Source organism: Epinephelus moara, chromosome 9 (assembly GCF_006386435.1).
Source record: "Epinephelus moara isolate mb chromosome 9, YSFRI_EMoa_1.0, whole genome shotgun sequence".
Taxonomy (NCBI): Eukaryota; Metazoa; Chordata; class Actinopteri; order Perciformes; family Serranidae; genus Epinephelus; species Epinephelus moara.
Genome location: NC_065514.1, coordinates 36,727,511 through 36,752,199, shown reverse-complemented (window position 1 = coordinate 36,752,199; position 24,689 = coordinate 36,727,511). Strand labels below are relative to the sequence as shown.

The following is a 24,689-nucleotide window of genomic DNA, read 5'->3' as shown; positions in this document are numbered from 1 at the left end:
GGCTGTTCATGGTTAGCATTACCTGTATGGTGTGTACAGTATGTACAGTGTCCTAGCCTAATCTGTTATCTTATCTTTTAACATTACATAAATCTACTAATTTAATGGGAGATAATCCACTAACAAGCTTTAATGCACATGTTAATTTAGATAAGTTGTGCTGATAATGTAAAATTTGAATCTTTGGACATCTTACCCGTTAAAAGTACATCACAGCCAGTCTTTTCTGCTGTAGCTCCACTGCGCTGCTAGCATGTGCCGCTTACTTCCGGGAACTATTGAGAGGCTCCGCGAACCGCCATTGCTGTGAAAAAAATGGCCCATTAGAGTGAATGGAGATGACGCGACTCTCTATTCAAGGGCTCTGGTCCTTATATATCGCTCTGGTCCTGCCCACGCCCCCCTCTGTCCCTCCCTCCTCCCTGCGTGCACTCATCACGTGTGTTGCAACTCATAATATAATAATGGCTCATAATGTAATAACGGCTCATAATGTAATAACTAAAAGCGTTATTACATTATGAGCCATTATTACATTATGAGTTGCTACACTACACACGTGTCACCGTTGCCGGAAATATTCAGCACACTCCTCAGCAGAAATACCGAGTTAGCAGGAGAATAAGTTTGCTGAACAATGGCAGAGAAAATGCAGCCAAATGTACCACTTCCAGCGTTACTGTAACGGCTCGCCCCGCTAAACAGGCTAAGAAAATAAAGTCGGAGGCAGAAAAGGCTGCGGCGAAAAAGGCTTTGGATAAAGCGAGAGGACAAACCATAGTCAACATCGGTGCAGCTTTTGAACGATGGAGACAACTGAGGGAGCTGAAGGGCCTGAAAAGTGATGCAGAGGTTGCTGTCTTTCAGCAGGTAATTATTTGTTATGCTTTGGGGGATTTGTTATTTTCATTAAATATGTAACGTTAGCCAACTTAGCTACTTTTGTAGCTCGTTTTAGCCCAATGCTAACATTAGCTTCTCTGTTGGTGTACTGCAGGATGCGCGTTCAAGTTTGTGGGGGTGTGACTTTGGACGGAGCACTGACGGGAGGGGGAGGAGGGTGGTGGAGCTTAGAGGAGGTGCCACTTTCAAATCTTGCTAGCTCTCCAACATTACCAACTATAGCTTTAATGTTGACTATAAACTATTTACTCATATCTTTGCCAATAGACTAAAAGAAGGTTTGCCTCAAGGTATTGGTGAATCTCAATCTGGCTTCCTCAGAGGACGGTCTATTAACAACAATATTAGATTAATATTGGACTTATTACACTATGCAGATAAAATAGAAGATGATGGCCTAATTCTGTTCTTAGACTTTTTGTGAAGCATTTGATACAGTTGAACATGGTTTTATTATGGATACATTGAAATATTTTGGTTTTGGTGAATGCTTCCGGGAAGTAATTAAGATGTTATACAAAGACATAAATAGCTCAGTGCTACTACCAATGGGAACATGCAAGAGATTTGCAGTTCTGAACAGAATAATGATTGTAATTGAATATTTGAATATGCTTATTGTATTTGTAGTTTGCATTTTGCAATAAAGAGAAAAAAATAAAAAATAAAAACTTAAGACAGCCAGGTATCCCAGCATGCATTTTGCAACAATCACTGGAAATGGCGAGTGAGGGAAAGGCGCACAATTGTAAGTCGTAATTACCGTTATGTTACTTTTGCTTTGTCACGGAATGTAGTGTTTTCATGCGTAGTTTAAACTTGAAACCCGTGGTCGATGTATTAATATAGAGCCCACTTGAATGTAAGGTCCCGCTAGATGACAGCAGTGTCAGCGCTCATAGATAATAAACACGTGTTTATCAGCGCTCAGGCTACCCCACCGAGAGCAGCCTCTCTCGGGTAGTCCTTTTTAAATTCATCGCTGATATATCTGTAGTGGTTAAATATGAAACGTAATTCGTTTGGGGTATGTCTAGTGGGCAATATTCAGTCTCAGTATATAAGATGTATTATTATATTATTAAATGTTGTAACATTGTTAATTTAATTGTTGTTCTTTGTATGTATTCTTTTGCTTATTTATGTGTTTTTACCATTCAATAATGGTTTTAATTTAAGAATTTATTGTAATTCATTTATTGTAATGAAAGATTAATTGTATTTATTGTAGTATATATTCAACAGCATTTTAAATATTGATTATCTGATATGAATTGTATACCTGATGTCTGAAGTGTGGCTGAATAAAATTTTCCTCTTCACATTTGACCTGTTTGATCCCACCTTTATTGTTGAGGATAGACTAAGTGAGAAACTGCTGTCAGTATAATCCAGTACAATTCAACAGCACCACAATCTACAGCTCAACACTTCAATAAAATGTTAGACTTAATACAATTTCTACATAAGTCTACATAAAAATGTAGACAGAAAGCATAATGATGAGACAAATGCAGTGATGGACAATAACTTAGCATATTTACTCAAGTAGCTACTGTACTTAAGTACAAATTTGATGTACTTGTACTGTGGGTATTTCCATTTTGTGCTACTTTATACTTAGAGGGGAATACTGTACATCCTACTCAAGCTACATTTATTTGATAGCTATGGTTACTTTTCAGATAGTTTGTTTTATATGTTGTAAGTTCCACATTTACAAGTTGATGTGCGTTGTTATAGATTAGACTAGTATAGTAGTGAAAGGTGTTAAAATTAGTTCTACCATGACAACATTTAAATGCTGCTTACATGTTGCCAACGTGTAAATTGATCAATTAATACTCAATACATATTCATGTATGATGATTACAACACTTGAAATTGGGTCACTATGCATAATGAGTACTTTTAACTTTTAATTTTAAGTAGGCCTACATATGCCTGACAATACCCATATACTTATACTCAAATCAGATTTGGTATGCAGCACTTTTACTTGTGACTGAGTTTTTGTTCTTTGTTGTGATATTACTACTTTTTTCTGGGTACTTTGTCCACAACTGGACAAACATACCAAACAATAGATACATGTAAGCATAGAACGTCTCATCCTCATCCTCCGCCTCATTCTCCGCTGTCTTTCTCGGATCTGCCTCCTCAGCTGGGCAGCCTCCTCCTCAGCCTGCAGGTATAGCAATCCTGCTGCAATAACTGCACCAAGACGCCTTCTCCGATCCATGTCAATTATTGATTTTTGATTTCCAACTCGCCAATGCTCACGATCACAATAACCACCAACTCTCCACAAACTTTTCTCGCCGCACCTGGCTTTTAATTACACATAGCCTAATCAGAAGCCAGGTGCGGGAATTGGATATAGATTAAATATGATAAAAAGCCAGCTGCGGGAAAAGGCTTTATAAGACATTTTATGAAAATATCTTGGCTATTTATATATTTTTATGTCAGTTATATATGTTGAAACGTTAAAAACATATACATATTAATTTCTTACAATGACAATGAAAAGACACAGGGCTGGGCTGTGTTTATATTGTTTTATTCTTAATGCATGTATATAACACAGTACAACAGCCAAGGCGAGCGGAGGTGGTGACATCAAGTTTGCTGCTGTTCCAAAAGCAGGAATGGCTGTACTACCGTCCTCCCATTCTTGGGAAGTCTGCACTCTCGCGTGAACTTGCCAAGTCCGAACTTGCCAAGTCCACAAGTCCGAACTGCTGAACTTGAGTATTGAGAAATGCCTATTGTCATGGAAAAAATTTCAAAACTCTTCCCTGACTTTTCAAGTATCCATCATTAAAGAATGCTGTGTACCTTCGAATCTCCACGCTCTACTTCAAAGCAGTTCAAATGAAACCAAACACCTGCACTCTCAGTGACAACTGAACACCCTAGGCTGGCCTTGTCAATTGCTTTATCTCAAAAATGCAGCACAATTTAAAAGTAGTAGTGGGGCAAAATTATGGAAACATGTTAAATCACTACATTCTCGCTCTAGTTGTCTGATGTTATTCTAACATGTCAGATTCAAACTGTTTTTAAACACAATTCCAGCTAGGTGGCATATATGCAGGGAAAGACGAATCATAGGAAGAAAATTAAGAATCATGCTTGGTGGTAAACAAAAGGTCATGCATCAACACATATTAAAGCTATGTGGTGTCAACAGCTAGCCTAAATAAAATACATGGGTTGTTATGTTACATTATGTGGAAGGTTACCCAAAGAAGCATACTGTAACAATTAATTTCAATATAAACAACAAGATTCCATGACTTTTCCAAAACTTTGAAAAGATTTTTACTAACTTAACTGACTTTTCCAGGCTTGGAAAATGAGATTATAAAATTTATGGTTTTCCATGACTGTGGAAACCCTATAGATAGATTTTATGACGATCAGGCAGTCTCTCATTCATGATGGCGTATCCTGCAAGTTTCATGATGACTGGCACAAAGGTTATAAAGTTAGGTCATGCCCTTTTTAAAGTTCATTGGTCAATATCTTTAAAACGCAATGAGATATCAAGTTTCTGATACCTTTTAATAAGCTTGGTCCAGTAATAATCCCACGGACAATCTGGTACAAAATGGAGCTAGAGTTTAGCAGCATATGTCAAAAATGTGTTTTTCAAAAAAAAAAAAATCAAAATGGCAGAAAATCTGAATTTTAATGGTTTTTGTGGAGAACATTGAGCTGGATTTGTGTGTTAAGTTTCAGGTTAATCCATCCTATGGTGTGAGGGGCTCGGCCTTACTAAAATTTAGACCTTTGGACCTTTATAATAACACCAACCACTCAAGTTGTATTTACAGTTTACATGCATGTCTGTGAAAAGTGTCCCCTTCACAAGAAGTTCTGATCACTCAGATTACTCAAAGTGGACATTTATGCCAAATTTGAAGAAATTCCCTCAAGGTATTCTTTAGATAACACTTTAACCAGAATGAGATATGTGAAAGGTCACAGTGACCTTGACCTTTGACCACCAGTTCATTGTTGGGTCCAAATGAACATTTGTGCTAAATTTGAAAAACTTCCCTTGAGCTGCTCTTGAGGTATTGTATTCAAAAGACAGAGAAAGACAAGGCCATAATGACCTTGACCTTTGACCTATGACCACCAAAATCTCGGACTGACAGACAGACAGACAGACAGAGGGACGGACAACCCACACACATATTGCCTGTGGACAGGGGCGTAGCCATCATTTCAGAAGTGAGGGGGACAAATTGTTCAGAGGTCTATTGAGTGATTTATCATCCTCTCGCATTCAATTGCACCTCTTCTTAGCAGCTAAAGAACCACATAACCACAAACAGCCATAGTACAGCATCAGGGGACCAATTTTAGTTCTTTACAATTATATACTATCAAAATCTAAAGTTTTACCTGCCAAACTCTGGTTGAGTTGGCACACAATGACCCTCGAACATCTACAGGGTAAGTAGCCAGATAATTAAGTGTCAACAACACTGAACACGGAAAGTTCAGTAAAACACCATTCCTGTTAGCAAGTTATTAGCACACAAAATGGAACAGAAGTGACAAGGTAACAGGGTAATAAGCCACATAATTTAATTTAATGGCATGATGACAGAAAGTGACACAACACTAAACATATCAACATCAAGATGTATTTTACATTTTAGTCAAATATGACAGCACAGATGTGCAAAATTAATCAAATATTTTTAAGCCTTCTGCCTGTGCTACCTATTGCAATACAGACAAAAACATTTTAGAGCATAAATAAGAGTAGTTCTGAAATAGCTGTGAAAATTAATCTAGAGTCACTCTTATCCTATAGACATTTCCTTAGCCAGTTATAATTTCTCCTTACCCATGAAGCCTTGCGCTGATAATTGGTGCTGCTGTCAGGTCCCTGTCCTGATACCTGCCTGGTTTCTCCCTGTCCTTCTTCTATTACAATAATATAGATAATAAATATGCTAAGCAAAATTTATAAATTTATAAATCTCTGGTCCATTTTCTCCTCCCAGACACTGATCTTTCTATTGTAGCAATAACGATTAAAAAAAAATATGTGGAAAGCAAAATTTTGAAATAGAATTAGGAATAGTAGTAGTGAAATTGCTGTGGAAATTGAACTCAAAGTCACTTTTATGCTATAAATATTTTCTCTCAGCCAGTTATAATCTCTCCTCACCTGTGAAGACCCTGCATGATCATCCTTGCTGGCCTCTGGTCCACTGTCTCCTCCCTGACCCTGCTCTTTCTATTGTGGCAATAAAGATTAAAAAAAATATGTGCAAAGCAATAGTGAGCAAAAGTTCTGCGCAGAAATTAAGGAGGGGTGGGTTTATTCCTAGCATGAAACAAGCTAGCAAGAGATTTAACATAGGTAACAAGTATTCTTGTTAACTAGCTTAACTTGATATATTGGCATCGATTAATTAGTCATCATTTAGCTAACATTATTTACATGCAACAGCATTACTCAACTTACACTTTTTTTTGGAAGAAACTGTGCAAGTTTTTTTGCTTCTTGCTGGCTGGTTTGCTGAACATAGTTAACACACAGCAGCACTGCCCAGCAGCACACATCTCGTCTGTGCAACAGATTCACATCACAACAGACAGCATGTGTATGCCGCCTGGCGCAGACTACTCATGGTGTGTTTTAAGACGGCTCGGAAAAACATGTTACCACATGTTAAAAACGAATTGAACAGTTCTAACAGCTGTAAAAAGTGTGGGCACAGATACGGGAAGTGCGGGGGACATGTCCCACGCGTACCCCACGTCCGCTATGCCCATACCTGCGGAGGCTTAAAAACAAACAAACCACAGCGTGATACATAGCCTACAGTAAGCACTACTGTAAATGCATGGCTTCATTTGCTGGCATTTTGTAATGAGATGGCTTAAATTGGATAAAGTGCATTTATAACATATTAAATTATCTGAGAATCCTTAAGATTCATAAGCTGACATTGACTATACAGCGATGCTACTTAAAAGGAGCTGTGAAAGGTGCTTTTTAGCTGATTTCAAGCCAAAACCTGGAACAAAAACTGATCCCAGTCAGCAGTGATAGTGCTGCTACTTTAACACTCTGATTCCATCACTGCAGCTCAAAATAACGAGACACTTACGTGCTGAGAACTAGGATAAAACAGATAATATTTTATACGGTTCTGATGATGTTGCTCGCAATTAACACCCCTGCCTCTTTCACAAACGTGCTTATGGCTGGATAGGAAAACCCAGAGTTGACTGAACTGGTTAATATTCAGTTTTGTAGTACTGGCTAACCAGACGGCCAATGTTAGGGTTAGTCAAACCACATAACGAGAAGATATCCTGGGTAAGTTGAACTGGCTTTGTAGTACAGGCCTCAGGTTAGGTCTGCAGCATAAGTTACCATGAAGATCTAGCCAGGTTACAAGAGAGCCACCTTTGCAGGACGGAAATCCCTGGCTTTAAACTCAACATAGCTCACTAAACCACTAATCTCACTTTATGGTACACCCCTCTGCTCTTTATGAAAAGTGTCCTGAGATATCCTTTGTTATGATTTGGTGGTAAATTAAATAAAACGGCTGAATCTGCATGCATTTTCATAGATGGTTTGGCTGGTGCACTATCTTTTATGTCACCAAAAATTGGATGCATGGCGATTTTGGCCTGTTTGTGGATGAAGTCAACAAGGTCTTTGAAGTTGACTCTCCTGTCCTGTTGTTCTTGGATATCGCATGCCAAAGACCTCCATCTTTCTCGCAATATGTATGGAAGCCTTGTGACTATGGCTTTCATGTTGGCAGCGTTATTCATTTCCTCCAGGTAACTGACATCTGTCATGGCGGTGCAGCATGCAGTAAGAAAAAGTGAGTAGGCGTTTAAAGCTTCTCCATCTTCTGGCTTGAAAGGAGCCCAGTTAAGGGCTTTGTCCATGTAGGCCACGGCCAGTTTGTGTTCATTTCCGAAACGGTCTTTGAGTAGCTGCTTGGCTTTGTCGTATCCTCTCTGGGGATCCATGTGGAGGCAGCTTCTAATGAGGTCTCTAGGTTGTCCACTTGTGAATTGTTCCATAAAGTAGAGACGGTCCTTAGGATTATCAGTGCGGTCCTCTACCCCATGCTCAAAGGCCCGTATGAACATATGGTAGTCAAGAGGATCTCCTTTTAAAGTAGGAATGTCCAACGACAGTAATGTAGACCCTCTATGTTGTTTAATCATTAACTCTATAATGTTGGTTTGTTGCTGCATAACACTGCATAATGTCTCCACAACGTCATCATTCCTAGTAGTATTTCTACTTGGTTGCCTTGCATGATCAGGGTTACTTGGTTGTAGTTGGGGAGGCCAAAATGGATCATCTCCCACGTGGCTGAGTCGTTCATGCCTTGCTCCTGATGCTAAACCTCCTATTTCCACACCCGACTCGTGAATTGGATTCCCTGGTGACATGCGTCCAGTCGCAAAGTCATCCAAAACTTTGAGTTCGGCATCTGAAGCAGCGATAGCAGTTTCTATCTCCAACTCCTCTCTTTTTGCCTATAATTCAGCTTCCTGTCGTTCCAAATCCTGTTTCTGTTTCAATGCAGCAGCCTTTGCGAGCAGTTCAGCTCTTTCCACTTCAGCCTTAAGGCGGGCAGATGAAGCAGTGGACGACACAGACCTCCCAGCCTCAGATCCATGTTTTCTACTCCTACTCGTATAGGATACACTATCCATAGGCTTCACCTCTTCATCACATATCTTTGCTTGCTTTACACGTTCTTCAACCATCTCAATCCATTTTTCATCTTTCGCGATGAACATGTTAAACTCACTTGCTTTGGGTTCATACCAGCTACGCTGATCCTCTTTAAATTCCTCTTCAGACATGAACTGTTGTAGGGCATAGTTATGCTCTCCAAATTCTCTGACCAACACTTGGTATTCAACTCTCAGCTGCAGTCTTACGTTAGAGCTTACGTTAGCATCATCATCCATGAGGTGCTCAATCTCCCTAGTCTTGCCCGTTAGCTGAGCAAGCTTATTTCTCCTTAACTGTACAATCTTATTCCTTTTTTCCTCTACGGCTTTATCCGTCATTTTTACTTGCCTCCTTTCAGTGGATGGCTCTTCCACCTGTTCTTGCATTGTAGCGTGTCAATCAAGCTATTAATTGCTTCACAGTATTGCATGTAGCACTGTTAATGCACTTAATCCACGTAAACTTGACAGTCCAAGAGTTACACTATCAATGCAGCTATCCAAAGAATTTTCCAGAATCACGGAGATTTTGCAGTTAACGTTATCTTAACATTAACTGTGCACTCAGCAGCTTACCAGACTCCTTTACGGATGTAGGCTGACTCCTCATTTCAGCATTTTCCTTTCATGGAAATCCATTCAATCGATGATTCTTTTTCCATGAGCTTCTTTTTCCGTGAGGAGCAAGTTTTCCGACTAATGTTCCGTCCAAAAACCAGAATGAGAGTGCGAGCCTTAAGTTGACACGTGTTTCTTCTCCGTCAAAAATAACTCAGACTGAATCCTCTTCTTTGGAAAAACAAAATGTGTGTTTAGTGATCCACGTTGTCTTTACAGTATAAACTTGCTCAAAAATACAAAATCCACCAAAATATCTACATTCCACAACACGATCGGAAAACTGTGTGGCTCCACTCTCCACACATGAGCAACTAACTAACTTTTCTCCTCTGTCCATGATTGGCAAAGCTGCAGGTCTCTTCTTAAAGAGACAGTAACATATTTTTCCTAGTGACATTACTACTAACTCACATGCTCACTCACACACTAAGTATTATAATTGCACAGATTAACATGCATTGTACAAAATAAACAAATAACATGTAAATATGTAAATATTGTAAATATGTGAATACTGTGTGACTGTTAAATATGAGTTTGCCTGCCTCAGTGGAGGGTGTCTTGTGTTAAATGGCCAAAACACCCGTCGATGCTGAGGTACACAACTGACGATGTGTCCCGGCGGTAAAGCCTCATAGCAGCCATCTTTCAAGAACTTCCCATGAATTAGAAGTGGTGCTACAAGAGGGATTGCAACATCTAGTCCTTTCAACGAACTTGGCTCCTACAACGGCCTTGACTTGACTTCAAGTCGTCTATTTAATGAGTGTCTTATCTAATGGTCAACATATGAGACACAAGATTTCATGGATTTTTGTATTCACCCCCAAAACCAGAGCTAATCTCTATGTGTCTAATACTGACACCATATGCCAAAGCTCTGTGTAACTCAAATACAAACTAGAAGCTAATCTATACAGGTCTTCATAAACACAGTTAAGTTGCAATCACTCCTTATGTTATTTAGTTCTGACTGTATTGTAAGTAGGTTGTCAGCTTAATCTTAAAGCTTAAAATAAATTTCAACAATTTCAACTGTTAAAAACGAGGAAGCACATCCAAAAATAAGGATTGGGTGCTGGACAAAAAAGTCAAAACGTGTAAGATAAAGGAAAAGAAGTCCGCACACCAAAAAAGCTCCAATGCAAATAAAATTGAATCACTTCATGGATGGGTGACGTTTCGGGCACAAGGCCCTTCCTCAGACAAACAGCTGCAGTGATTGAGCACCTACAAATACTCCTGCAGAGGGTCACCTGACAGTCACGTGATAGCCAAAAAATCAAACGATTATATAATATTTACAGTGTATTACAACATATACACATATATAGAAAAAGACAGGAGCAAAGCCCCCAAAAAAACAATTTCAACTGTAAAATTTCTCTAATCAATCTCCAGTTCATAAATTAAAGTCATGTAATATTCCCACTTGTATTTCCCACTGTTAAAATCTTGATTTATTTCCACATGGTTCATTAACATGTACACAGCTTTTGTTTGGAATCTCTTGACGTTCTTTTTCTTTTTAAAGTGTGGCTCAAATAAAAGTCATTTTATTGATTTAGGAAAGTTGTTAAAATTATACGTTATATAAGTTTGTTGTATATTGTTGGCAGCTGAACATACAAAATAAATATCAGTAGAAGGACCAGCAAAGACCTACACACGACACGACTACACCATTCAACAAATCTAAATACAGATATTTTTGTGAAACAGACTGTAGCGTCGAGTTACGCCCTCTGTTACTCTACACTCATCTTAATACCCAGAAATTATGGATAACCTTATATTAAAGGTCTTTTCATTAGTCCAATTAGTGTCACATGACATTCTGATTGCTTTGGACAAAGGACTTGTGTCAGTTCTTGTCTTAATAGAGCTTAGTGCTGCATTTGACACAGTTGACCATCACATCTTATTACAGAAACTAGAACATTCAATTGGCTTTAAATGTTCTGCACTAATCTGATTTAAATCCTATTTATTGGATTGATCTCACTTTGTTCATGTAAATGATGAATGTTCCACACATAAGTTATTTACGGAGTTCCACAAGGTTCTGTGCTCGGACCAATTATATTCACTTAACGCATGTTTCCCTTCCTTCATGCTGCAGGACTGCTTCCAAAGAACCAACTGGGATATTTTTGAACATCAGGACTTGGAGGACTACCCAGCTGCTGTCATGGGTTAAATAAAGTACTGCACTGACACTGTCACTATGGACAAGTGCAATCGGGGTCTATCCCAGCCAGAGGCCCTGGATAACAAAAGAAGTACAGAGCCTGCTGAGGGAGAAAAACACTGCATTAAGGTCTGGTGATGGGGCACAATACAGTGCTGCCAGAGCCAACCTGAAGAGAAGCATCAGGGAGGCCAAGGCAACATACAGGAGGAAAATAGGAGACTACCTCAGCAGCAACAACACAAGGCAGGTGTGGCAGGGGGTCCAGCACATCACCAGCTACATGTCCAGCAACCTCTCAGCCACTGACACCTCACTAACAGAGGAGCTGAAACTCTTCTTTGCCCGCTTTCAGGCAGAGTCACCAGAGGCGGATGCATCACACCTACCTGCCCACAGCAGCCATATCTCGGTGGAGAAGCATGAGGTGAGGCTTACTTTGAGGGCGGTGAATCCAAGGAAAGCTGGTGTTACTGGACGGGTGTTGAAAGACTGCATCGACCAGCTGGCTGGAGTCTTCACCAGGATCTTCATCCAGTCCCTATCCCAGTCCACTGTCCCACCCTGCCTCAAGTCCTCTATTACTGCCACTGCCAAAAAAAAGACTACCATCAGCAGCCTCAACGACTGCCATCCAGTGGCACTAACATCAAACGTTACGAAGTGCTTTAAGAAACTGGTTTGGAGTCACATCATTTCAAGTCTGCCATCTGCAGTGGACACAAACCAATTTGCCTACAGAACTAATAGATCCACAAAGGACACCATTGCCTCAGCTCTCTACACCATCCTGACCCACCTAGAGCAGCAGGGCAGCTATGCAAGGCTGCTTTTTGTGGATTTTAGCTCTGCATTCAACACCCCACAGATTGGTGTCATAACTGGCAGATCTGGGCCTTTCCTCATCCATCTGCCGCTGAGTCTCGGACTTCCTGTTGGATCACCCCCAAAGGGTTAGAATAGGCCCCCATACTTCCACAGCTCTCAGCACTGGATCCCCACAGGGCTGTGTGCTGAGCCCCCTACTCTACACCCTCTACACCCACAACTGCAACCCCGCCCACTTCAGCAACACCATAATTAAGTCAGCATTAATTGTTGTATCATCATCATCATTAGCTGATGATACAGGGACGAGGTGGAGCAGCTGACTGGGTGGTGCAGGGACAATAACCTGGTCCTTAACACGGCCAAGACCAAGGAGCTGATCGTTGACGACAGGAGGAATAAAATGGACATTAAGCCATTAAACATCAGTGGGGCCTGTGTGAAGAGGATCTTGAATTTCCGGTTTCTGGGTGTTCAGATTGAAGAGGACCTGACCTGGAGTGCCAGCACCACAGCATTAATTAAGTAGGCACAGCAGAGACTCTACTTCCTGAGACTTCTCAAGAAGAACCAGCTCACCCAGAAATTGCTTGTGTCGTTCTACCACTGGTCCACAGAGAGTGTGTTGACGTACTGTTTAAGTGTGTTGTATGCCAGCTGCACAGTAGCAGACAGAAGAGCGCTCCAGAGGATCATCAGCACCCCCCAGAAAATTATTGGCTGTCCTCTCACCTCCATGGAAAAGCTATACAGTTCCTGCTGCCTCAAAAAAGCCCAGAACATTCTGAAGGACCCATCCCACCCACCTGTTTGAACTTGTGCCCTCAGGCAGGAGATACAGGACATTTAAACAAGGACAAATGGGTTTTTACTATGTAGCTTATTGTTTTTATAGGCTCTTTTTTACTTATATTTGCACTGAGGAAGTCGCATTCAATTTCGTTGTACTTGTACAATGACAATAAATATATTGTATTGTATTGTATTGTATTGTATTGTATTCTATTCTATTCTATTCTATTCTATCTTGATCCTGAGGTTTCTACCATTTTTCCCTGTAGAGAGGGGTTTTTTTAAGGAGTTTTTCCTTATCAGATGTGAGGGTCCAAAGACAGAGGGATTCTGTACGCTGTAAAGCCCTCTGAGGCAAATTGTGATTTGTCATACTGTGCTCCATAAATATCTATGGAAAAATTGAATCACTTTTTAATTGACTCAACTTATCCATTAATATTACAATAGAAACTGGGATGATTATGTGTATATGAGTCCTGAAAAGGAAAGATTTTCCTCAAATAGTAGCTATATCCTGACACTCCTCCATGACTCCCTGTATGCCACATTCACTGGCTGTTTCATGTCTGACCCCAACTTGAAGTCAAGCTGGGGTCAGAGGGCCAGTGGCATAAATTATTATAGTTAGAAGGTGTTGGAGACTGAGAGAAGGACAACCTACAGCCACTGGGGCAAGAGTCTTGAGGGGCAATGAAACCCAATCTGCAAAGTTTTCACGAGGGCTTGTTTTTGTAGTGCTGAGCTGGACTGCTGACCAGCTGTGGTATCTAAAAAGAAAAGGGCTTAAGGATCTGCTGCTGGTTCCTGTGTTGTTTCTCTGGGTTGATTCCCCCCCCCCCCCCCCCCCTCCCAGGCAGAGGGAGTGTATTTAGACTCCTGGACAGCCTACTGTGTCTGGGTCCAGGATTTACTCACCTGAAGGGGGTCATTGCTTTGATTAATGTCGAACACACCAGGTCCTCTGGTTTCTATTAAAATAAACTTGCTCAGTTTTAAGATGACATATCCCACATACCTCCTTGTTTAAAAATCAATAATGACAAATCGTCCAAAAAAAAAAAAGACAAAGAGTGCTCCTAGAGAGGAGGAGATGAAAACAAGGACAATCCAAACAAGGAAAAAAATAATTCCACATTAAAGTTGATTAATTAAATACTTTTTCATTTGATTTTTGAAGATTGCCAGTGAAGATGATGCTTTAAGAGATGGTGATAGGTTGTTCCAGAGAGATGGTCCTCTATAATTCAGTGAAAATTGAGCAAGGGAAGTCCGACAAAAAGGGTGATGAATGTCTTTGGACTTCACTCTATGAGTGAATATCAGAAGAAAAAATGAAGAAATTTTGAAAAACACTTGGTAAGTCGTGAGAATCAGTATCAGTCAGCCAAATAAGTTGTTATGTATTGGCATATCAGATCGGCAAAAAAAACAAATTCATGCATCCCTAAATCAAATCAATTACACCAGCTCATTTGGGCAAGTACCAATATTTTTTTTTTTTGTAGTCAGGAGCCACCAGCAAAGTATTCTACTGCAAATCCGACACACATAACAACAACAACAACAACAACAACAACAACAACAACAGACTATCATTTCTGCTCTAACACAGACCCACACAATGCTGTACCAGAACCAAAGACAATATCAACATGCCAAAGAGGTAGGCATGTGTTATTACCATACAGTATCTAGGCCTGGCTAACATGAAAGGCATAGCCCACCCAGTAACTTTTGTCAGCTGTTTCCTTACTTTGAAATAAGTCTACAGTTATAAAAACAAAACAAAACAAAAACCACATTGTACATCCTGTACTGGTCCTAATGCAAAAATGAGATGAGATAGGACTTGGTCTATAGGCTCAAAAGTAGGGACACACAGATTACGAAATTCTGGGCCTTTAGATACTGATGTTTCAAATTACAATTTGGCCGATAGTCATTGTTGTTTATTTTGTTTTTCTTGGTATTTACTCCCCCTTTTGTGCCAGGGAATCAAATAAATCTTCATTACAAAAAATAACTGTCATTCAGCCCTTTATTACACTGCCTTTGAATGAGCACAAAGTCAGTCATACAGATTTATCAACATTTGATAAAACCTTGTTTCACATGAATAACATTTTTTTTTTAAATACTTCAAAAGTATTTTTACCATATACAATATGCCACAATGCCCTCTCCTAATCTATTTTATACTGCTGTGAGGACATCAAGAAATGTCTCCTTCAAACAGATGTATTTATTTAAGTCCCTCACCAAAACCTACATTTTACAAGATTACATTTTAAAATATTATGAGGAAGTTAGAATTTACCTTTGCTCAATAGTCATTTTTACCAAAGAGGTAAAAATCCCATCATAACATAACTCAATGCAACCACCATCAGCAGTTTGTTCGCCCACTGGCTGCTAAATGCTAACTGCTAACAGCTAACATTAACTAGCTCTCTTCCTGCATATATCAACATAGATTTGTTGTTCAATACGTAGTATTATCTTGGAAACAATAGGCTGCATCCTTTTAAACATTGATGGTGATGTTACTGCGTTCTTTTGTCCTGACGGTGTCCAAGGGTAGAGCTCTGTTTGTCTCAAACACATTTTCTACTGAAAATGGCATTAGTCTGAAGTCCTGCTTTTTAGCCTGCAAAAAATGATGTGACACTACTGGAAAACATCGGCCACTGCCATCAGTTAACGTAATTTTCTTTGCCAGTAGTCCAATAGCATTCAACAAGGCAAATAATAGCAAGTACGATTGCGCGGCCAATAAATCGCTGCATCCCTACTCAAAAGCCTAAGCTAGAGTGTCTTTCACCTTTTGCATTAATTTAGAAGTGAGAAACATATGGCTACTATGGTAAAGAACCTGTGGAATATAATATATTTTTTCCAATTAAAGTCTATTACTTTTTGATTTTGGGGTGATCTATGCTTTTAGGTAGGCTAGTGTGTCAGTCTTCACAGTAACTTCAAAGTAAAACTCTGAAGGTAAGAAAATAAGTGTATTAAACTAGCTAGACAGCTCCCTACTAACCTAACCTACACTGTTGCAGTTTTGATGTTAATACACACCACCATTCAGCCAATTTCAGTCATGGGAGGCATTTGCACATCATTTCCAGTTATTGGCCAAGTTTCATGTTTCCAGCAAATTCCATCTCATGACAATTTAAGCTATGGTGGAAAACAACATATAAAACAGCTGCAAACAGCAATGCTAGGTTCAAGCCCTTTCTCTGCCAACAGAAGGAGGCAGCTCAGTCACTACAATCAATTGACATGGGTATCTCTCCTTCTGAAGCCCTCCCCCCAAGCTCAGAAGCACCATGGGTCCAGTGGAAGATGCTCAACTGCCTGAGAACAGGAACAGGGCGATCAAAAGCTGCCATGGCCAGATGGGGCTATGAAACTGGCCAAACCACCTGTGAATGTGGAGAAGAGGACCATACAATGCAGCACTGCCTTGTCTGCCCCCTACTACCCAACCAGTGCAGCTCAAAGGATCTTGCAGTGTTCAATAAAAATGCAAAGGATTGTGTAAAGAAATGGGAAACTGTCATATAACCAACCAGCTTCAAAGACACGAAAAGAAGAAGAAGACTACAATCAAATCCCCAAGTGGCAATGACCTGCATTCAGGCTTTACAAAGCTCAGCAAAGTCCCACCTTTTGCTCCCCTCTATTGAACAAACTTCAGCAATCAGGATTGCTCAGAGAAAATCTGAGTTATGGCCTATTTCCCTCGAAGCCCCGCCCTTTGCAAAGAGTTTTATATAGATGGCAGCCATGTTTTGGTTTGATCTTGCTCAATTAGAGTAGTATTGCGTATCGCAGTCCCACAAGGTTGTAAACCAAGTTTGGTGTTGATAGAACCAAAATCCAAAGAAGTCTATTCATATTAGTCTTTCTCACATTATGCAAATTAGAAAAGAATCCATCATGGTGGACACGTGTAAATGAGGCTTTTTTGTGGAGCACACTGAGTTGTAGATTTCAACTCAGTTTGAAGATTTCAGATTTGAAGTTTCAGATTTCAGACACTGATGAAAAAAAGCCATCCTTTCACGTCGGTATGATACATCGCCAGTCACTGTTATGGTGTAACGGTGCCTGGCGGTGTCAGGTGGGACAACAATGTAAGTTAAGGGAGCGCAACAACCACTGACTTTCACCAGGGAGGCCGGTCTTCGCTTCCCGTATTGTAAAGCAAAATCCTGTTCTTTTTCCCTAAACCCAACCATGTGCATGTGTAGGCAAAACATAACCACGTGCCTTTGTTGTTAAAGGAAAAGAAATTACAATTTGCGATTGTTGTACAGATGTAGTGTGTTTATTTTGAAAGAGACTGTATGCAAACTATACATTACTTACTGTGAAAAGGGAAGTGTATTTTGAAAAGACACAATGCATGTAACAGGCTGAGGTCAACACGGTGTCCCAGAATGTTACCAACAAATGCACCCAGGATACCTTGCACGTCATATCTCAACATGGAAAGTCCATGACCAAGCGTTGATATGTGACAAGGTCAGAGTGAGAATGTGTTGCATGTTGCAAAATGCACCACACCCATGCACACCAATCATTACCACACTTCAGATCTTTGTTATTGCCCCGAGAGCATGTGTAACAAATTGATGAAATTCTGTCCACCAAGAAAAGGAGTGTAGCAAGTTTAGTGGTGAAAGAGTCAACCTCCAAAATCATTCATTTTACAGTTTTTCACATTATTCAAATTAACAAAAAAAGCATCTTAGCAGACTATTATGGTCCAAGAGCCTTATTTTGTAGAGCACACTGAGCTGGATGTGTCCCAAATTTTAAGTCAATCTGACTTATGGTGTGAAGGGCGTGGCCTTTCTAAATTTGCATTTTTCAGTGTTAATTACACCACCACCTGATTGTGGTCACATTTCTTGGGAAGCATTGGCACATAATAATAATGCTAATAATAATGATAACAATAATAAACCAGCACAAACTTAAAAGGGTTCTGCCCCTTTGTGGCTTGAACCCTATCAAGATGATGCCCCAGTCGTCAGTGTCCAGAAAGCCATCATCAGCACAACAAAGCCTGCAACACTCACACGGGGATGAAGCATGCAAAAATATACAGATAACATCTTATTTTGGCCCCCTTTTTTGCACTTATAAGCAGTAATTGATAAATGTTTTAGAATACACTGCAATGTGTTATAAAGTGCTTAATGATGTACTTTTCAACTTTAGAACTCCTACTGAGAATTTTGTGAGTGAGTTTTACAGGAAGAATCAACTGAGCTGTCCTTGTGGGAAGTGCAATGTAGAGCAACAGTGTTGCCTTCAAATACACTCATGACATTTTTCTAGTATTAAATTTGTATGTCTAATTTCTAACATCACTCATTTTAAATATTCCTAATATTAAACTGTCATATTTCTCTCACTCACTGTTGTATTTATATGACTTTATTAAATTGTTCCTTATTTAGTGTTTTGTAACTTCTTTCCTGTCATATCTCACAAGCGGTTATTTTTCTCAAATATGTTTTATGTTTTCAGGGACTCTTGCAACCGTACAACATTTCCTCTGTGCTTTTGTTGTACTTTACTGGTCCTGTCCAAAGATTCTCCGAATTCACTCAAAGAGATTTGTTTGCCACTTGGCTATCGGGGATGGTAATGCACCACCACAGCCATATCAGGATCACAAAATTAAGACTTAAAAATCATTACACAAATAGATTTGTTTTCTTTACTGAAATTATGGGGAAATTTACAAATGGTTAATGGTTCGATAAAAGACAGGGAAAAGGATGTAAAAGAGAGCTGGTTGATATAAAATCAAGATAGGACTTTTGGCAGAATCCAAAAAGAATATTCAGGATATTTCCAAGCTGCAGTTTATGTGTAAAATCAAATAGTGTTTTAGCAGTTTGTTGGGTTTCTCCTTCATAATGAACCTATCTGTTAAATGTAAGATATCCAGTGCTATATATATATATATGTATACACACACACACACACACACACACACACACACATGTATGTATATATACATGTCATTATTTAATCACTGCATTGCAGATAAAGCACACACTCTTTTTACTCGGGTAATAAAAGCAGACTTCTGTGTAAATTTGTATTTCAAATACAATTTCAAAATTTTGTTTTTTTTTTATGAAAGTTGAAGCAGGGATGTCTCCAATGTGCAGTATTTTGGGAGATGCAAGTTGCCCATTGTAGTGAGCAGACCTCTTGCATGCAGCAGTGACACATGGCAATGAGTGTGTAAAGCTCCAGTACTGGACAAAGGCTCTTAAAGAAAAGCAGACAGGTTCACAGAAACACCGAGCAGAGAGAGGATCTGATGGTCTGGATGTCAGCACACTGCTGCCTGGAAAATCATCAATACAACAGGCTACAAATTATCAAATCAAATCATGAATAATTCTTTGCAGCTGGGTGCTATGACTTTCATATCTTATCATTCTTATCATTAACTGATGCCCTCTTTGAATTAGTAGGGTATTAAGTTATGATGTACGAGCTATGTAGGCACAGTCAATCCTGTTGTATTATAACACATAAACACACACACACATCCTCATTCTGATGACATGTAGCTACAGCAGTATACCACAATCGCATGATGCATATAACTAAGCCTAAACATAAAGGTCAATTAGTGGCGTAAAAAGGCAGTCATGATTGGCCCTAGTGCCTATGCCATTATGCATACATAGTCTCATCACATGATCAGAGACTTGATGTTAATAACATCAGCATACACACTACCCAGCAATCATCATTACATATCTGTATATAACAAGAAATACCAAAGAAAATTAAAAATTATTAATGTAATTTAACAGTTTATTATAGTTTATTTGGAATAATATAATTTGACTATTTTACAACAAAAGAAAAAAAAACATGATAGAGTTGGGTTTGCCTTTGTCAAGGGCATATATAGCAAATGGCACAGTTTTTAATTTCATGACAGTTCTTTGAACACAGGCATATTTTCAAGTTGGCAATCACTCATAAGGGCCCATTCTCCACCCGACACATTGTTGGAGGGCCCACTCCCTCTATGGGCCCCCCACCTCATGGGCGCACTGCCTGCACTGTCTATATTTACACTTTTGAGGTCAATATATAATTAAATCATCCAAAAAATAACGCGAACCGCATCAGTGTGCTTCTCTAGTTATTAACCTTATAACTGCAGATAAGATCATTAGATTTCACTGGCCTATTGTGAATATTTTCTTAAAGTCACGAATAAAAATAAACTTTCCATGTTTGCCATTAAAATGTAGATATTAACGTTCATAATAAGGCAGGGGGAATACAACCCCCATTCATTGCGTGTGATTTATTTTAATTTTTTTTTATCATTTCGATCATTTGACCGTGATTGATGTCACACCGCAACTCTGTTTCTTCACCGCAACTGTTTGTCTGTTGTTGGAAAAATGTTAAGACATTTTTCCAACAACAGTGTGAAGAGACTAAAATAGATGGTGTAGGCATAAACATTTTTTTTTGGGACATTGCTCAACTTGAAAAACAAAGCACATGCTTTTGAATGCAGTTAGTAGGCCTATAGTCTATAGCTCAAACCGAAGCTCAAACACGGAGTTTTTCTTTTTTTCAATATCAGCTACTTTTATTTTATTTCTACTTCCAACGCGAGACAAACACATTCGGTCCTGCAGGTCCCACCGAGCCTGAGACCGCGGTGTAAAGGGAAGGGAAATATGTCTTACTGCTGGTAGTCGGCCTTGCAGTACACTCTTGTGTCTTTTAAGTAGCAGGTGGCGGTCAGCGGCTGCTGGCACGCGGCACACTGCAGGCACTCTTCGTGCCAGGACGCCTCGTTGACCCGCATCAGGAAGCGATCTGAGATGATCCGCGTGCAGCCCTCACACACGGCATGCTGGAGAGAGTCACCGCCTGACGGAGAGAAACCGAGACAGGTCGGTATCCCTGCACTGTTACACCGTGTGGGTTACACTGAAGCCATGACTTCAATAATACAAAGACAGAATGAATCATAGGTCTTATGTGCACGTGTTTTGTGTGTTATTTGTATGAGGTAGAAAATGAGGTAGTATAGCTCTAGAAGGCAAACACTGTATTGTGCTGCATGTTACATAGTGACTGTAAGTCAAATAGTTTAACATAAATAATAATATATTTAACCATGCAGACAGATTGTGTTTGATATGTTCACTTTTTGTTTCATATAGGCCTATATATATATATATATATATATATATGTGTGTGTGTGTGTGTGTGTGTGTGTGTGTGTATAGCCTATATATATATATATATATGTATGTATGTATGTTCTACCAAGCAAACTAAAACTGTGAAGACTAGCTTAAGTGTTACTTTTATAACTTGTTATTGTCCTCTGCTACAGACAATATGTGTTGAGTAAAATAATTTAGTAGAAACATGGACCATAAAGCACATCAAGCACCCCTATGATGACATGCTCAGTTAACATAGGACAGTCATGTTTGATTTTTAAAAGGTTAAGTCCATTTATCAGTTCAGTCATTAATTCATTAAATCATTCATGTAACCTAAGAGATTGTCCAACATTTCTGCCATGTTCCCCTGTTCTATTGCTGCCTGCTTCCTTGGTGCCATAGCGTTTAAAATGTGTATAAAAATTATGGCTAATTCTGGGACTGGACTGAGACCAAAATACTAAAAAAGGTCTATAATATGGCACATCAAAGCATAACTCATGATTTTATGGCACCTGGTTCCTAAAAAGCTGTTTGTTTTACTTCAGAAAAAAAAGTCCCATTTAAGGTTAAATTTTTTTTGTCCCATGTTATCTAAATACATCAAGTACTCACTCAAAACTCTCTGTGTATTGTTAATATATTCTGATCATGGGTCGAACATTTATTACAATGCAAAATCCTACAACCATTTTTGTTGTTATACCCTTAATGTAAACTAAAGCACATTTGTATTAAAAATTCAATAACACGTTTGGTGACTGGCTGCTAATATTTAAAGAGCCTAGGATGTTAAACCCTTACCTGATGTGTCCCAAATACCTGACTTTATATTTATATTTAGCCTACATTATATATTTAAACTATAGATAGATAGATAGATAGATAGATACATACATACATACATAGATAGATACATACATAGATAGATAGATAGATAGATAGATAGATAGCCTACAACAGGAGAAACGAGACCCAGAAATTGAGGCGTTTGGAAATACATTTCACATCTCCCCAAACTAAAGCAGAAAGAGTTTCCAGTTTTGGGGGCTCGACTGGATTCATGGAGCATTCTGCGCTCTGCCAGCACGAGGGAAGAGGAGAAAGAAATTGAACTCACCGATCAAGACATCCAGAAAGCCCGAATCGGTCCGCAGACGATCCTCTAGTTTAATGTCATTGAGCATCTTTAAACAGTTAGCTGAGTGATGATCGCTGTCTAACACGCGCCTCTCTACACACCCCAGACCTGTTGCAATGTCCAGAAACCGTGAGATCCCGGTCTGTGTGTTCTCCTACCTGAAATCCCTCAAGCCAGAGCTGCGGCAAAAAAACACTACAGTGAGGCGGGGGGGGGGGGGGGGGGGGGGGTATCCGCAAAGTTGAAACTCAAACAAGTTTTCAGTCTCCAAGAAGGATCGGCAGAGAGTAAAAACCATCAGCTGATGTAAATTCAGAGGTATGGGATAAAGAGGGAGCAGCAACCCTGAACCTGATGTGCCATCCTGAGCCTCTCTGTTTAAGAAGAAAAACCCTCCCCTGGCTTCCCTGCAGTCTGAACGGATCCGCCTTCACCACAAGCCGCGCAGTCAGTCCAAACGCGGTTCTGTCTGAAATCAAATCAGACATCCACACTTCAACATCATGGGTGATTCTGCTATTTTTTACATTTGACCACTTTACGGTCAATAAGAAATAGAGGATTAATTATTAATATAGCCTAACAGTTTATCACTGGCAGCAATGAGGCCTCTATTATTAAGTATTGTAGATATTTATTATATAGGCCTATATAATAAATATCTACTTGTAACCCCGCATCACATGTAATAGTTGGCTAACCTATTTATAATTAAATAATAATATGATATGATATAATATAGCATGAAATAATTTTTGAATAACAAGAAAAATAAGTAATTTTAAATGATTAATATTTAAAATGTATATTTTATTTTACCTATAGCTTACCCTATAGGCCTAACTGAATTTTTAAATATGAAAATTCCAAATAATTAGAATAACTTGGCGAGGTTTTTGTTGTTGTTGTTGTTGTTGTTGTTGTTGTCAATTCAGAATTTTTTGGGGTGCGGTGAGGGCATTCTGGCTCCGGCCCTCTCCATACTGCGTGTATAACAATATAAAAACTAGCCTATAGGCCTATTCTATATCTCCATGTCAAAATAGTTTACTGCTGAAATATATTTTATGTTCGCATTATGATATCATGTTCTGCTTGTTTTATACACTCAATTGGACATTGATGTTATCTATAGTTTAAAATCTACAGCGTGTGCTTTTGAACTCGTTGTTCATATGAAACTCACCGATCCTAATATGATGATCTTAACTTGACAGCTGCACATTTGACTGGACCCAAGATTAAATCTGTGCACGTGCAGCGTAGGTGCAGATGTAGAATTTGCAGAATGACCCGCATTTCTAAAGTAAACTTTATCAGTCTGATTTTACTATAGGCCTACAGATTATAATTCACGTTTTCGTGTTAAATATTGCCCACAGATAAAATCATATGTTTCTACGGCAGACAAGAAACTGAGACGATTTCCGGCGTTTGAAATGAACCGTCGCAGACTGATAAGTTCTCTGCAGGTTAACATCAGCTGGGTGAGAAGCAATTAAAAGCGAGATTCATCAGCTGTCTGCTCTTTTGTTCGTGCTGCATCCACAGTTTACTCACATAGAGACAGCGTCATGGTATGGTAAATATGCGCACGGGTCAGGTTCAAATAACGAGGGGAGGACTAAACAGAAGGGCTCCATTGGACCTGTCCTCCAGTCAGTATTAGGCTTTATACCATGGTGGGTGAATACTCAATTCTGATTGGCTGCAGGGTGTCCGTTAAAAGGTGTTATAGGACAGCTAAAAAGACGTTCCGGTCAAATTGCCTGATGACAGGTTCAAAATTATTGGCTGGCTCAACTGCTAGTTTGTACCCATAGCAACGGTGACTCAGAGCAGAGGCAACGGATTACAACGGGCATGAGTGATTGAGTGATGAGTGATTTTAACGTTTCATTTAATTTATTTGGTGAATTTGATCATTTTGATGACTGGGATGCAGAAGAAGAGAGGTTAGAGAATGAAAAGAAAAGGGAGAAACGGCACAAGGAGTCGCGGGTCTACACCAATCATAGCCTCCGGAGCACAGCTGTAGGTCGGCTCTCTGACGCCGGCCTGGAAACTCGTCAAATCATGACCGTCACGGGACATCGGTGTGAGAGCAGCCTGCAGGCTTATTGGGCTCCGTCAGCGCAGGAGAGACGAGACTGGAGCAACATCTTGTCGTCTCCAAATGTCCCAACAAGCAGTGCTCAATCTGTCA

The 24,689-nt window shown here is 39.5% G+C and overlaps 1 protein-coding gene across 1 annotated transcript in view; it reads right to left on the bottom strand.

Annotated features, from left to right (window-relative positions):
- Positions 1-22,637, bottom strand: part of LOC126395323 (LIM homeobox transcription factor 1-beta-like) — a 202,106-nt gene extending 179,469 nt beyond the window's left edge. The window contains exons 1-2 of the mRNA XM_050052715.1: positions 22,463-22,637; positions 20,851-21,037 (exon numbers count right to left, since the gene is read on the bottom strand). Of these exons, the coding sequence (XP_049908672.1) occupies positions 20,851-21,037; positions 22,463-22,529 (254 nt within the window). The 5' untranslated portion in view covers positions 22,530-22,637. The remainder of the gene's footprint in view (positions 1-20,850; positions 21,038-22,462) is intronic.
- Positions 22,638-24,689: the final 2,052 nt, after the last annotated feature.